A 16,614-nucleotide genomic window follows, 5' to 3' on the forward strand; every position below is an offset into this window, starting at 1 on the left:
CTTCGAGCCAGCACCGCCATTCAATGCGATCATGGCTGATCATTCTCAATCAGTACCCCGTTCCTGCCTTCTCCCCATACCCCCTCACTCCGCTATCCTTAAGAGCTCTATCCAGCTCTCTCTTGAAAGCATCCAACGAACTGGCCTCCACTGCCTTCTGAGGCAGAGAATTCCACATCTTCACCACTCTCTGACTGAAAAAGCTCTTCCTCATCTCCGTTCTTATTCTTGCAATTTCTGTCGAAGAAAGGCACAAACATGCTGGAGTAACTCAGCGGGTCAGGCATCACCTCTGGAGAAAGGGAACAGGTGACGTTTTGGGGTCGAGACCCTTCTAGGCGAAAAGTCACCTTATTCCTTTTTTTTTCTCCTCCAGAGATGCTGCCTGTCCCGTTGAGTTACTCCAGCAGTCGGGTGTAAACCAGCATCTGCAGTTCCTTCTTCCTACACAGGCAATTTCTGCCTCTCGTTTGAACAAAAGGAGGATTGAACTTCGACAGTGTTTTTGGTAAAATTGACAGCATAATAATCTTTACTTTCAGATGCTCCGTGGTTGAGGTTCGTGTCAATGGGAGGGGTGGGGGCACTGAATCGATCTAGTGTGTGGCAAATGTACAGTGCAGAAGCCCCTGTGTTGAGTTTCATGTCAAGGGGGGGGTGGGGGCACTGAATCGATCTTGTGTGTGGCAAATGTACAGTGCAGAAGGACTGTGTTGAGTTACATGTCAAGGGGGGGGGGTAGCACTGAATCGATCTTGTGTGTGGCAAATGCACAGTGCAGAAGGACTGTGTTGAGTTACATGTCAAGGGGGGGGGGGGGGGTGGGGGCACTGAATCGATCTTGTGTGTGGCAAATGTACAGTGCAGAAGGACTGTGTTGAGTTACATGTCAAGGGGGGGTGGGGGCACTGAATCGATCTTGTGTGTGGCAAATGCACAGTGCAGAAGGACTGTGTTGAGTTACATGTCAAGGGGGGGGGTGGGGGCACTGCATCGATCTTGTGTGTGGCAAATGCATAGTGCAGAAGCCCCTGTGTTGAGTTTCATGTCAAGGGGGGGGGTAGCACTGAATCGATCTTGTGTGTGGCAAATGTACAGTGCAGAAGGACTGTGTTGAGTTACATGTCAAGGGGGGGGGGGGGTGGGGGCACTGCATCGATCTTGTGTGTGGCAAATGCACAGTGCAGAAGCCCCTGTGTTGAGTTTCATGTCAAGGGGGGGGGGTGGCACTGAATCAATCTTGTGTGTGGCAAGAAGCCCCTGCGTTGGGTACACGCTGCATTGTTCTTGTCCAAGCAGAATGTGAGCAGCTTTGATGTGAGAGTGTGAGAGGCAGAGAGGCAGCCAGCCAGCCCTTGTGTTGCGAGTGGGCAGTGCCGGGCCAGACCGCCAGCAGGAAGTGGGGCTCATCGATCAGGCTTTTCTGATTGACAGAATCCGGCAGCAGAAAGGATTGTGGTTTGGATAAAGCCTCGATCCTGGACCGTGCACATACATCCTTAATACCCTGTGTGGCGGAGAACAGAGACGGGAGACTAGTCAGATCACCACAACGTAAGCAATCCGCTCCCCTCCCTCCCCCTCCCTCCCCTCCCTCCCTGGCTGCTGGTAAGCCGTGCCCAGCCGAGAGGGAACTGGCGTGTTCTCTGCTCCTCTCTCTCCGCCTCTGACTGACTCTCTCTCCCTCTCCCCTTCTCTCTCTCTGCCTCTCTCCCCTTCTCTCTGCTTCTCTCTCCGCCTTTCTCTCTTTCTCTCCCTCTCTTTCTCTGCCTCTCTCTCTCTCTCTCTCCCTCTCTCTCCCCTTCTCTCTGCATCTCCCCCCTCTCTCTCCCCTTCTCTGCTTCTCTCTCTCTCTCCCCTTTTTCTCCATCTCCCTCTCTCTTTCCCTCTGACTTTCTCTCCCCCTCTCTGCTTCTCTCCCTCTGACTCTCTCTTTCTCTCTCCCCCCTTTCTCTCCCTCTCCCCTCCCTCTGCCTCTCTCTTTCTCTCCATCTGCTTCTCCCCCTCTCTGCCTCTCTCTCCCTCTCTCTGCCCCCTCTCTCTCCCCTTTCTCTCCCTCTCTCTTTCCCTCTGACTCTCTCTCTCTTTCTCTCTCCCCCTCACTGCCTCTCTCCCTCCCCGCCTCTCTCTCCTTCTCTGCCCCCTCTCTCCCCCTTCCTCTCTCCCTCTGCCTCTTTCTCTGACTCTCTCTTTCCCTCCCTCTCTCTCCCTCCCTCCCTCTCTCTCACTCTCCACTTGCTCTGTGTGTGTGTGTGTGGGTCTCTGTGTGTGTGTGTGTGTGTGTGTGTGCAGGAGAGAGTGAGGTTCTGCAGAGATGTTGGACCCATCGTCCAGCGAGGAGGAATCTGAGGATGTGGTGGAAGAGGAGAGCAAGGAGGCTCCTCCAGCGCCGGCGGCCGGCAGCCGCTTGTCCCCCAGCAGGACCAGTGAGAGTAGCGGGGGCCTCCAGCCCAGCAGCCGCAGCAGCAGCATCCGACCGGCCAGCCCCAGCCCCTCTGTGGTCAGCGAGAAGGAGAAAGAGGAACTGGAGAGGCTGCAGAGAGAGGAGGAGGAGAGGAAGAGAAACCTGCAGCTCTACGTCTTTGTTATGCGATGCATCGCCTACCCCTTCAACGCCAAGCAGCCCACTGACATGGCGAGGAGACAGCAGAAGGTAGGGGCATTGAGGGTGGAACTGGACACCCACCCCCCTCTCTCCCACCCCCCTCTCACACACACCCCCCTCTCTCCCACCCCCTCTCACTCTCACACACCCCCTCTCTCCCACCCCCCTCTCACACACCTCCCACCCCCCTCTCTCACATCCCTCTCTCACACCCCTCTCTCACCCACCTCACCCTCTCTCACACACCCCCCTCTCACACACTCTCTCCCACACACCCCCATCTCTCCCACCCCCCTCTCTCTCACACCCCTCTCTCTCACACACCCCTCTCTCCCACCTCACCCCTCTCTCACACACCCCTCTCCCACACCCCCCCATCTCACCCACACCCCCCTCTCTCACCCACCTCTCACACACCCCCCCTCTCTCCCACCCCCTCTCTCACACACCCTCACTCTCCCACTCCCTCTCACACCCCCCCCTCTCTCCCACCCCCCCCTCTCTCACCCCACCCCAAACCATTCCACCCTCCCCTCAAACCACCCTGCCCAAACTTCACACCTCCCTCACCCCAAACCTACCCCTCTGCTCCCATAACATTCCCCCCCAAAATATCCTCCCCCTCACTCACTCCAACCACCCTCCCACCCATCCCTACCTCCAAACCTCCCCCCTCTTCCAAAACATCCCTCTACCCCCCAAAACACCCCCTTCCCCTGCCCCCAAACTATTCTCCCCTCCCCAGCCCCAAACCATCCCATCCTCCCCCCAAACCACCCCCCTCCTCCAAACCACTCCCCTCACCCATGCCCCCCCAAACTCCCCACACCCAGACAAACCCCTTACTTCCCAATCCCAAAACGCCCCCCCCCTCCACCCCCCAAACTCTACCCTCCCCCCCACCAACAACCCCCTCATCAACTCCCCCTCTCTCCCCCAGGTCCCCCCCAACTCCCCTCTCCCCAACTTCCCTCTCCCCCTCTCTTCCCCCACCCAACTCCCTCCCCCCAAACTCCCTCCCTTCCCCCCCAACTCCCACCTCTCCCCCCCAACTCACCACCTCTTCCTCCCAACTCCCCCCTATTTCCCCCCAACTCGCCAGCTCTCCCCCCAAACTCCCCCCTTCCCCCCCAACTCTCCATCTCTACTCCCCCCTCCTCCCCTCAACTCACAACCTCTCCCCCCCCAACTCTCCATCTCTACCCCCTCTCCCCTCCCCTTCCTCCAGCCCCCGGTGCCCACCCGCTGCCAGCAGCAGTGCCATTGGTGTGGTGTTGTGTGCCGGGGCTGCCTGTACCCAGCCAACAGTCCCCCTCCCAGCGAGAGCTTGCCAGCCTGCGTGGAAGCACCTCCTCACGCCCGCCCGCGTCCCCCGAATAGAAACATCAATTAGCAGTTCAAGGTGACTTGTTTAATTATGGAGGGGCGGAACTCCCGGCAACTTTACGCTTGCACCAGTGTTCGGCGGCGGGGTTTCGGGCACTGCAGCCGAGTCCAACTCTCACTCGCCCGGGCCAACTTGCTTTTACAGAGCTCTGCTGTTGCAAAGATGTATGAATTTCCCTTTGTTCTTGGCTGCGCATTTCCTGCTGTTGCCCCATTAGGCAGAGACAGGCACATCAGGCAGGAGAGTGGCGTTAAATAAAGGCAGGGATTGTGAGCCAAAGTGGCCTTTCTGTAGATTATTCAAATTAAATATTGGAGCCCTTTGCCTCCTCCCCCCCTCAATAGTCAAATAACGATGCCTGCACTCAGACAGGGAAGATGGGGGCGTCAGTGATCTCCACAGCGTTATCACTCTCTCCACCAAGTGGCGCTGATAATGGTTGTGACACACTCATTGTCACATCAGCACCGCGGTGTAAAGGGCTGTACACTACACGTCCAGGGTACAATGGTCTTTCCAAACGCAAGAACAATTCCCCCTTGCCCCCCCCCCCATTCCACACTGACCTTGTGTGTCAAAAGTGAACTGCAGATGTTGGTTTAAACCGTAGATAGACACAAAACGCTGGAGCAACTCAACGGGACAGGCAGCATCTCTGGAGAGAAGAATGGCCGACTTTTCGGGACGAGACCCTTCTTCAGACCACACTGACCTTCCTGGCCCGGGCCGCCCCCACTGTCAGAGTGAGGCCCAACGCAAATTGGAGGAACAACACCTCTTATTTCGCTTGGGCAACTTCCAGGAATATTGTAATTATTAGGAATATTTGATTTCCCTCACTTCAAGTAACCCTTGCTTTCCCTCTCTCTCTCTCTCTCCGTCCCTCCCCCACCCTAGTTCTCCGACTAGTTTCACTGTCCGTCTGATTAATTTATTGATTGTACGTCCCCTTGTCACCTTTCCCCCTCAGCTAACAGCGAACCATAGATAGGCACAAAATGCTGGAGTAACTCAGCGGGTCGGGCAGCATCTCTGGAGAGAAGGAGTGGGTGACGTTTCGGGTCGAGACCCTTCTTCAGACTGAGAGTCAGGGGAGAGGAGACATGGAGACATGGAAGGGCAAGGAGGGGAAATGAGAGGGGCTGACGATTTAAAATGTAGAATATGGTTCATTGTTAGCTGAGGGGAAGGTGACAATGAGGCGTACAATCTGATATTCAATCAGGAGGAGGACAGCGAAACTAGTCGGAGAACTCAGGTGGAGGAGGGAGAGGGAAATGCAAGGGTTACTTGAAGTTGGAGAAACCAATGTTCCTACCGCTGGGTTGTAAGCTGCCCAAGCGAAATGCAGACTGTATATATCTCTGGGGCACAATGGTATTTCGAGATGCCAGAGACAAAGAACAATTTGCTGCTGGTTAAACCGAGGGCCCTCAGCACTGCCTTGTGGAGCAGTGCTGAGATGTCATTCTGTGTAACATGGGTTGTTGGCACAGATCGTCGAAGGTGTCCCAGGGAGCATAACTCCAGCTGCCTTTGTACTGCAGGCTGTCCTCAATCGCCCGCCTCTCATCTGGGCATGTTTGATTCGCAAAATACTCCACTTGATAGTTGTAATTTAGCTTGGATTGTCTCATCACTGGGGTGCAGCACTGTACTGGAAACTGGCTTTGATTTTGAACTGTCATGCTGCCCGCTTTATACCGTACGATAGGATAGAACTTTATTTATCCCAAGAGAGGGTAAATTGGTCTGCCTACAGTCTTAAAACACAACAAGATACATGAAACGTGAAACTAAAGTGACGTGTGGAAAGTCCAGGATTGGAGGTGTGCAAAGATTGGTGTGGGGGGGGGGGGGGGGGGGAGGGGGGGGGGGGGGGGAGGGGGGGAGGGGAAGGGGAGTCAGTCTACCCCATGACAGAAGTACCCCATCTCAGAGTATTTGCACTGTCTCAGGCGCCCATGTACTGATCATACCACAATGACTTTTCAAAGCTCTGGATGTGAAATACACATTTTCCAGCATATAAATAACTCTTCAATTGCAATTTTAAAATATCTAACACTAATGGTCTGAGATTTGAAAAACAGTTTATTAACATAGCTCAAGTCACTTTAAAAGATTTCAAAAAGTGATGTGTATATCTAATGCTCTTTGTTCATAAGTCCATAAGACATAGTAGTAGAATGAGGAGGCCATTCGGCCCCCATCAGGTCTGCTCCGTCATTCAATCATGGCTGATCTATTCCCCTCCCCCAACCACATTCTCCTGTCTTCTCCCTGTAACCTTTGACACTTTTTAGATCAGAAAATAGCAATAAAAATAATATGTGTAGGAAGGAACTGCATATCCACCTCAGAAATGGATAATGTTGATTTTGTGAGAAAATGGAGGCACAAGGAACTGCAGGTGTTGGAGTCTTGTGCAAAGCGCTGGAGGAACTCAACGGGTCAGGCAGCATCTGTGGAGGGAAATGGACAGGTGACATTTTGGGGTCGGGACCTAAGATAATGGTGGGCGTATGAAATGTTTGCCTTGCACCGACCGCACTATTTAGAGGAGAGGAAGATTATACTAGGATGAGAGGGAAAACTAATTAAACCAGGGACAAGATCTTAAGAAAAATAATAGTGATTAGAGGATTTTTTTTTAAACTAACAGGTGACAAATCTCCAGTTTATATAGTTCTGGCCCTGGGAATTAAAAGAGTTCGATGTGAATACTGCAGATTTTGTTACCATGATTTTCTATAGTTATCTCGATTCATGAATTGAGATTGGAAAATTATGTGTGTCACTTTACTATTTAAGAACGAGGGGAGGCGAAAACCAGGGAACTTGCGTCCATCTAGCCTGTTGTCAGGCATGTACCCGACTCTTAAATGTTTGATGATAAACAATTCATCACCTTGAATTAAATGCAAAGTGCTGGAGAAACTCAGCAGGTCAGGCAGCATCAGTGGAGGGAATGGACAATCGACTTTTCAGGTCAGGACATTTCTTCAGACTGAACACCATTTATTTTAAATTTGAGAGCGAGAATGGATCCAGGAAAGTTATCTCCCCTTGAATCTTTTGGAGAGGTGGTTTAGAAAGTGGAGTATCTATTCACCTTAAAACACAAAGTGCTGGAGTAGCTTAGTGGGTCAGGCAGTATCTCCCTTGACTCTTGATCTGCTTAGTTTAGCTTATTGTCACATGTACCGAGGTACAGTGAAACACTCTTGTTGCGAGGAAAGCAGTCAGCGGAAAGACAACACATGATTACAATCGAGCCTTCCACAGTGTACAGATACATGATAAGGGAATAACGTTTAGTGCAAGATAAAGCCAGTAAAGTCCGATCAAAGATAGTCTGAGGATCTCCAATGAGGTAGATTGTAGTTCAGGCCTACTCTCTAGGTGGGGTAGGATGGTTCGGTTGCCTGATAACAGCTGAGAAGAAGCTGTCCCTGAATCTGAAACTCTGCGTTTTCACGCTTCTATACTGATAGCCTGATGGGAGAGGGGAGAAGAGGGAGTGGCCATGGTGTGACTTGTCCTTGATTATGCTGCTGGCCTTGCCGAGGCAGCGAGAGGTTTTAATGGAGTCAATGGAAGGAAGGGAGGTTGATTTGTGTGACAGTCTGACCTGCGTCCACAATTCTCTGCAATTTTTTGCGGACTTTGATGGAGCTGTTCCCAAACCAAGCTGTGATGCATCCTGATAAAAATGCTTTTTACTGCATTTCATGTTTGATCAAGATTCCAGCATCTGCAGTCTCATGTGACTCCATCTATTCATGTTATCTGCATTTCCAGATGGTGTTGGATAGAGTCCCACACCACACAAGAGGCTTAAAGTTAAGGTTAAATCTCATGGAGTGCAAAGCAAATTATTAACACCTGGTTTTTAGGATATATTAGCTGAGCAGCTAAAAGAAGGAAGTGGGGAGATTGATCAGATCCTTAAACTGACTGAAAGGAATAGTGATGCTCTGTAACTGTTGAGTTACAGAACTGTTGATGCTCTGTAACTTGAGAATGATCAGCCATGATCACATTGAATGGCGGTGCTGGCTCGAGGGGCTGAATGGCCTCCTCCTGCACCTATTGTCTATTGTCTATTGACCATATTTTCAATCTTTGTATGAAGGGATAGAAATTTGCATATTGGCAAGTTTGTCAACTACACAAAAAAATGGGACAGTTTGTTAGAAGAGTTGGTGAAAATAATTTAATTGCAGAGAGGTATTCATGAGAGGTATTCATGAATTGAATGAATTGGGGAAATGGATTTCAAAATAAGCAAAACGTGAGGATACCAATTTTGTTCAGAAATGTAGAGAACATAGCCTGTAGCTACAGGTGCAAGGAGGTGTAGACTGGTGAGGTGATTAACCTGTACACAAAATAATCAAGTTCCACATCTGAAAGAAGTGTCTATTTCTATTCACTGTTGCTCAACTCCTACAGTCTCGTAGTATTCAAATAACAACATTTTTACCCATGTAATCCACATCTGGAAGGCATTGATCAGAATTCTACTTGGACGTCAAGGGTCAGATATAGATAGATACTAGGGCAGTGTTCCATGGAATTGAGAAAGGAAAGAGATAATTTGATTAATTTTTCTGAGTTGTTTAGGAAATGTGCTCTGGATAGAAACCATTTTGCTGGTAGCGGATGCTTGAGACTAGGAAGCATGGTCTTGAGGACAGATCCTCAGAGGGTAACAGGACAGAGGAAGTGTCTTGCATGCATTCATTTTGATGTAAAGTTGATTATTAATGATGCATCTGAGGTAGACAATAGACAATAGGTGCAGGAGGAGGCCATTCGGCCCTTCGAGCCAGCACCGCCATTCAATGTGATCATGGCTGATCATTCTCAATCAGTACCCCGCTCCTGCCTTCTCCCCATACCCCCTGACTCCGCTATCCTTAAGAGCTCTTTCTAGCTCTCTTTTGAATGCATTAAAAGAATTGGCCTCCACTGCCTTCTGAGGCAGAGAATTCCACAGATTCACAACTCTCTGACTGAAAAAGTTTTTCCTCATCTCAGTTCTAAATGGCCTACCCCTTATTCTTAAACTGTGGCCCCTTGTTCTGGACTCCCCCAACAGTGGGAACATGTTTCCTGCCTCTAACGTGTCCAACCCCTTAATAATCTTATACGTTTCGATAAGATCCCCTCTCATCCGTCTAAATTCCAGTGTATACAAGCCTAGTCGATCCAGTCTTCCAACATATGACAGCCCCGCCATTCCGGGAATTAACCTAGTCAACCTACGCTGCATGCCCTCAATAGCAAGAAAATCCTTCCTCAAATTTGGAGACCAAAACTGCACACAGTACTCCAGGTGCGGTCTCACTAGGGCCCTGTACAACTGCAAGATTATAGATTTTTTTGGCAACCATCACTATTGATGCTCATTGGAAGAAGACAACCATAAGACACAGTAGCAGATTTAGACCATTTAGCCCATCCAGTCCACACGGAACAGTTATGATGCCATTAGATGCGAGAACAGGCTTGAGGAAGTTAATGATCGACTCCTGTACCAATGTTTCTCTTCTTGGTTATTTTGTCGATATGAAATTTACCAGGTTCCCTCATTCACCCCACAGTGGGTAGTTGAGTGAATAGTCCAATGCATTGAAGAGGAAGCTTGCCAACCTTGGGGAAGGGAACAATGTTTTGTCTTTGGAGTTAGATGTGAAGTAATGGGAGTGACCCATCAATGGCTAGATGGACTGATTGGTCTGACTGACCTGTTTCCAGGCTGGTTCCCCCACTCGTCTCGCTGTCCTCCAGGTTAATTTTACTGTTTTGTATGCCTCGTCGTCACCTTCCCCTCAGCCCAACAATACACCATTCTACATTAGACAATAGACAATAGGTGCAGGAGGAGGCCATTCGGCCCTTCGAGCCAGCACCGCCATTCAATGTGATCATGGCAGATCATTCTCAATCAGTACCCCGTTCCTGCCTTCTCCCCATACCCCCTGACTCCGCGATCCTTAAGAGCTCTATCTAGCTCTCTCTTGAATGCATTCAGAGAATTGGCCTCCACTGCCTTCTGAGGCAGAGAATTCCACAGATTCACAACTCTCTGACTGAAAACGTTTTTCCTCATCTCAGTTCTAAATTGCCTACGCCTTATTCTTAAACTGTGGCCCCTTGTTCTGGGCTCCCCCAACATTGGGAACATGTTTCCTGCCTCCAACGTGTCCAACCCCTTAATAATCTTATACGTTTCGATAAGATCTCCTCTCATCCTTCTAAATTCCAGTGTATACAAGCCTAGTGTAGGAAATTCCAGTGTATACATTTCCTTAGTGTAGGAAAATAACTGCAGATGCTGGTACAAATGGAAGGTATCACAAAATGCTGGAGTAACTCAGCAGGTCAGGCAGCATCTAGTAGAGGGGGAATGGGTGACGTTTCGGGTCGAGACTCTTCTTCAGACTGAAGAAGGGTCTCGACCCTAAACGTCACCCATTCCCTCTCTCCTAGATGCTGCCTGACCTGCTGAGTTACTCCAGCATTTTGTGATACATTCTACATTTCCTTGAGCGAAGTCTGCTTTGATCTGTTGTTTTCACACCAAATCCCTTTGCATATCTCTAGTTTCCCTCTCCCCTGACTCTCAGTCTGAAGAAGGGTCTCGACCCGAAACGTCACCCGTTCCTTCCCTCTGGAGATGCTGCCTGTCCCGCTGAGTTACTCCAGCGTTTTGTGTCTATTTTCGTTGTTGCCGTGAGGTTGGAAAAGCAAGGGAAAAACTATCTTGCTGTGTGTCAAAACAACTGTCACTTTAAGCTCCATGCAGTCATCAATTTCTCATCGCATGCAATCCAGTATTTAAACTTTGCTAAAGATAGACACAAAAAAAGCTGGAGTAACTCAGCAGGTCAGGCAGCATCTCTGGAGAACATTGATAGGTGACGTTTCGGGTCGGGAACCTTCTTTAGAAACGTCACCTCTCAATGTTCTTCGGAGATGTTGCTTGACACGCTGAGTTACTCTGGCATTTTGTGTCTAAATGCACAAATCAGGAGCTTTTAATGATGTTATGGGTCATGCAGAAATTCAACCCATGTCTCCTCATCATTCAGCACAAGTAATGAAACCAATTCATATTTACAAAGCAAATTAATTTTAATTGAGGAGTAGCAACCTCTGAAGCTCAATGCTTCTCATCATTTATTGCCAAGGATGAGAGTCTCAGTCAGAGAGTTGTAAATCTGTGGAATTCTCTGCCTCAGAAGGCAGTGGAGGCCAATTCTCTGAATGCATTCGAGAGAGAGCTAGATAGAGCTCTTAAGGATAGCGGAGTCAGGGGGTATGGGGAGAAGGCAGGAACGGGGTACTGATTGAGAATGATCAGCCATGATCACATTGAATGGCGGTGCTGGCTCGAATGGCCTACTCCTGCACCTATTGTCTATTGTCTAGAGCAAATAGCAACGTTTAAATGTGATTAAAAAGCAACAGCGGATACTGATTTATACCAAAGATAGACACAAAATGCTGGAGTAACGGAAGGGTCGAGACCCTTCTTCCATCACCTATTCCTTCCCTCCAGAGATGCTGCCTGACCCACTGACTTACTCCAACATTTTGTGTCTATTTTCAGTTGTAACCAGTACCTGCAGTTGCTTCCCACACATCATTTGTGCATTTCGATTAATTCACAAAATGCTGGAGTAACTCAGCAGGTCAGGCAGCATCTCGGGAGAGAAGGAATGGGTGACGTTTCGGGTCGAGACCCTTCTTCAGACTGATCAGTCTGAAGAAGGGTCTCGACCCAAAACGTCACCCATTCCTTCTCTCCCGAGATGCTGCCTGACCTGCTGAGTTACTCCAGCATTTTGTGAATAAATCGATTTGTACCAGCATCTGCAGTTATTTTCTTATATCATTTGTTCATTTAGTGGCTTAGGCTGACTGACAAATCACTGGTGCAGGAAGGGACTGCAGATGCTGGTTTACGCCGAAGACAGACACAAAATGCTGGAGTAACTCTCTGCATCTCTGGAGAGAAGGAATGGGTGACGTTTTGGGTCGAGACCCTTCTTCAGACTGAGAGCCGGGGGAGAGGGAGAGACAGAGATATGGAAGGGTAAGCTGTGAATACATGGCATCAAAGGGGATGCAGGTCAAGGAAAATGTAGAGTAGATCATAGAAACATAGAAAAATAGGTGCAGGAGTAGGCCATTCGGCCCTTCGAGCCAGCACCGCCATTCTACATGATCATGGCCGATCATCCAAAATCAGTACCCCGTTCCTGCCTTTTCCCCCATATCCCTTGATTCCGTTGGTTCCAATCATTGGGCATATTTATCGTTATGTTACAGGATCTGCTGGGTGTGGGGTTTACTTCAGCCATTTACCTCTTGTTGTACGAGTGTGATGGCACTGCTGATATCTTACTCTGCAGTGCGTTTGTTTCTCTGTCCCCGGCTGTCTTCATCCACACTAAATACTGATGCTGCCTCACAGCATCCTGTTGAAGGGATTGGAACACAGCATCGCTCCTGCATTGTTGAGTTTGCAGGGGACAAACTCAGCCCTAATGCACGGCGGTCTCATCGACCGCTGAGGGAAAGGGTGGAGAAGGATAACTGAAGCAGGTCAATAGATTTACTAGCCTTTAATCCATTGTTCCTGTTTTAAAGTGCCACTTGAGAAAAGGCCAGTGGGAACTTAATCTCAGCTCTCTGCCATCAACGATTTGAAAAATAACCTGTACCGTGATGGAGTAGGCTCTGCTGAAGGGCAACAACTCCGGCCCACATGTTTTAAGGTCGTTCTTATCCATGGAAGATGATTTCAACATTGCCAAAATAGCTTGGAGCAAGCAAAATGAGTAGGAAGGAACTGCGGATGCTGGTTTAAATCGAAGATAGACGCAAAATGCTGGAGTAACTCAGCGGGACAGGCAGCATCTGTGGAGAGAAAGAACGGGTGACGTTTCGGGTCGAGACCCTCGACTGTCTCGCTGAGTTACTCCAGCATTTCATGTCTACATTGGAACAAGCATTATGATTTAAGTAATATCACATGAAGTAATATTAAGTACCTACACCCCCTCTTTTTCCTGTATTTCCCTCCCCTCCCCACCCCATTTCTCCCATTGTCCCATCCCAGTCACCCTGCTCCCCTTCCCCGCCCCCCTGTACACTTATCTCCCATCCATGAGTCCTGCGCTTCCCCTGTTATTCCCCCCCCCCCCCCCCCTCTTTCCCGGCCCTATCTTAGAGATAGAACACGGAAACCGGCCCTTTCGGCCCACCGGGTCTGCACCGCCCAGCGATCCCCGCACATTAACACTATCCTATACCCACTAGGGACAATTTAAACATTTATACCAAGCCAATTAACCTACAAACCTGTACGTCTTTGGAGTGTGGGAGGAAACCGAAGATCTCGGAGAAAACCCACACAGGCCACGGGGAGAACGTACAGACAGCGCCCGTAGTCGGGATCGAACCCGGGTATCTGGCGCTGCATTCGCTTTAAGGCAGCAACTCTACCGCTGTGCCACCCCGTCCACCTATCTCCCCTCCCTTTGGCTTTACACGTCACTCCTCTTCTCTCCGTATCTGACACCGTGCTGCCTCCTTTATGTCTCTCGCCATCCATCTTCCAATCACACCCCATCTTAACGACATCCTTCCTGGAGCAGGGTGGCCATAACTGCACACGATGCTCCAAATGCAGGCTCGCCAACGTCTTGTACACCTGTAACGTAACATCCCAACATCTATACTCACGACCACGATTGAAGAGCATGAATGGTTGAGTGATACTTTATTCTCACATGTGTCTAGGTAGGTACAGTGACTTTGTTTTGCAGACAACCCGGTCAAATCATGTAGCAGACCCCGCCTAGGCAGTACACAAATGTTGACACGTCTTGGCGCTGACGTACATTGTTAAGAAACAAATGTAGGAAATAAATAATAACAGAGGAGGCATTTATGCAAACTTTGCATTCCTAGAATAGACAATAGACAATAGGTGCAGGAGGAGGCCATTCGGCCCTTCGAGCCAGCACCGCCATTCAATGTGATCATGGCTGATCATTCTCAATCAGTACCCCGTTCCTGCCTTCTCCCCATACCCCCCCAATGCTGGAGGTTGAGGGGAGACCTGACAGAATCTTTCTGCTTCATTGAGATTATCTTCCACTCTTCTAAATTCTGGAGCAAAGCTTTATATCCATAGGGCGGCGCGGTGGCGCAGTGGTAGAGTTGCTGCCTTCCAGCACCAGAGACCCAGGTTCGATCCTGACAATGGGTGCTGTTTGTACATTCTCCCTATGACCACGAGGTTTTCTCCGGGTGCTCTGGTTTCCTCGCACACACTCCAAAACCCGACAGGTTTGTAGGTTAATTGGCTTCGGTAAAGGTTGTAAATTGTCCCTAGTGCTTAGGATCACAAGATCATAAGTGATAGGAGCAGAATTAGGCCATTCGACCCTTCAAGTCTACTCCGCCGTTCAATCATGGTTGATCTATCCCTCCCTCCTAAGCCCATTCTCCTGCTTTCTGCCCCTCACTTCTGACACCCGTACTAATCAATAATCTATCTATCTCGGCCTTAAATATAAAACCCACTGACTTTGCATCCACAGCATTCTATGGCAGAGAATTGCACAGATTCACCACCCTCTGACTAAAGAGGATAGTGTCAGTGTGCGGGGATCGCTGGTCGGCATGGACTCAGTGGGCCGAATGGCCTATTTCCCTGCTGTATCTCTAAACTAAATCCTAGAAATCAATTTGGTGAACCCTTGATGCACTCTTTGTAAGAACTGCCAAATTTAGGAATCTTAGTTGCTCTGTGATAAGATTGCACGATTGTTGAATTACTAATCACATTCTTTTGATAAGGGTATATTTTTCTTTTTTCAGTACATTTAACAAACGTAGACTATTGTAATCCCGCCCACTTCCCACCTAAAGATAGCAAACCAAAGAAAATATCACAGGATGCTTTAAAACTGTGAAAGCAATAATTAGTGAGCAATTATCTTTGGATATGCCCTGGGTAATTACTTCTATGTAATAATTATGCTTGATAAATTCTAGGCACTTTTGTAGAATTTGGTGACTAGATCATTGGCTACATAACCTTTTAAACCGATGATAAACACTTTAGTCCGAATACTTCAAGATGTAATTATATACTTTCATTTCTGTCTATGTTTCAATCAGTGGTTGTTTATTAGTTCTGGAGTTTAGTTAAGAGATACAGCGCGGAAACACACCCTTCGGCCCACCGAGTCTGCACTGACCAGCGATCGCCACACACTAACAACACTTATCTACCAAGCCAATTAACCTACAAACCTGTGCAGCTTTGGAGTGTGGTGGGAGGAAACCGAAGATCTCGGGGAAAACCCACGCAGGTCACGGGGAGAACGTACAAACTCCGTACAGACAGCACCCGGAGACGGGATCGAACCCGGGTCTCCGGCGCTGCATTCACTGTAAGGCAGCAACTCTACCGCTGCGCCACCGTGCTGTTGTGGAATTCTTTGAGACATCCAGAGAAGATCAAATACTGCATAATCCTCCATCTGTTCTTTTCTAATATTTCTTCTTAACGTGCGGAATAATCTTCTAATTCCACAAATTTACAGATAGATCGTATAACAAATAATCAAATCCTGAGGTTCATAAGTTCATAAATGGAAGGGGCAGAATTAGGCCATTCGGCCCATCAACTCTCCTCTTCCATTCAATCATGGCTCATCTATCTCTCCCTCCTAACCCCATTCTCCTGCCTTCTCCCCATAACCCCTGACATCTGTACTAATTAGGAATCTATCCATCTCTGCCTTAAATATATCCACTGACTTGGCCTCCACAGCCCTCTGTGGCAAAGAATTCCACAGGTTCACCACCCTCTGACTAAAGAAATTCCTTCTCATCTCCTTCCTGAAGGAACGTTCTTTAATTCTGAGGCTGTGACCTCTGGTCCTAGACTCTCTCCCGCCAGTGAAAACATCCTGTACGCATCCACTCTATCCAGGCCTTTCACGATTCGTAATAGAGGTAATAGAAAGGGTGAATGCGCGGAGTATTTTTTCCAGTTTAGGAGCCATCTGTTCTGAGTTTAGTTTAGAGATACAGCGCAGAAACAGGCCCTTCGGCCCATCGAGTCCCTGCTGACCAGTGATCCTTACACACTAACACTATCCTACACACTAGGGACAATTTACAGTTTTTAACCGAAGCCAATTAACCTACAAACCTGTATGTCTTCGGAGTGTGGGAGGAAACCGGAGCACCCAGGGAAAACCCACGCAGGACACGAGGAGAACGTGCAAACTCCGTACAGACAGCACCCGTAGACAGGATTGAGCAGGGGACTCTGGCGCTGTAAGGCAGCAACTCTACCGCTGCGCCACCGTGCCACCTGCTTAATAGCTTATTAACATGACACTGATTTTTCTTCAACAAAAACAGACTAGGACTTTATGCGTTGGATTGCAGCAGGCTAAGAGGTGATCTATGATTTGATTCTATCAAATCATAGAAACATAGAAAATAGGTGCAGGAGGAGGCCATTTGGCCCTTCGAGCCAGCACCGCCATTCAATATGATCATGGCTGATCATCCA

The 16,614-nt window shown here is 48.8% G+C and overlaps 1 protein-coding gene across 9 annotated transcripts in view; it reads left to right on the plus strand.

Annotated features, from left to right (window-relative positions):
- Positions 1 to 1,354: 1,354 nt before the first annotated feature.
- Positions 1,355 to 16,614, plus strand: part of cadpsa (Ca2+-dependent activator protein for secretion a) — a 316,059-nt gene continuing 300,799 nt past the window's right edge. For 5 of the 9 annotated variants that reach the window (XM_078414562.1, XM_078414563.1, XM_078414564.1 and 2 more), the window contains exons 1-2: positions 1,356 to 1,554; positions 2,293 to 2,653. In XM_078414562.1, coding sequence (XP_078270688.1) covers positions 2,315 to 2,653 — 339 coding nt within the window. In that variant the 5' untranslated portion in view covers positions 1,356 to 1,554; positions 2,293 to 2,314. Of the gene's footprint in view, positions 1,555 to 2,292; positions 2,654 to 16,614 lie in introns of all 9 variants that reach the window. The other 4 variants (XM_078414567.1, XM_078414568.1, XM_078414565.1 and 1 more) reach the window with 2 other exon arrangements.

This window comes from Rhinoraja longicauda, chromosome 17, assembly GCF_053455715.1.
Source record: "Rhinoraja longicauda isolate Sanriku21f chromosome 17, sRhiLon1.1, whole genome shotgun sequence".
NCBI classification, from domain to species: domain Eukaryota; kingdom Metazoa; phylum Chordata; class Chondrichthyes; order Rajiformes; family Arhynchobatidae; genus Rhinoraja; species Rhinoraja longicauda.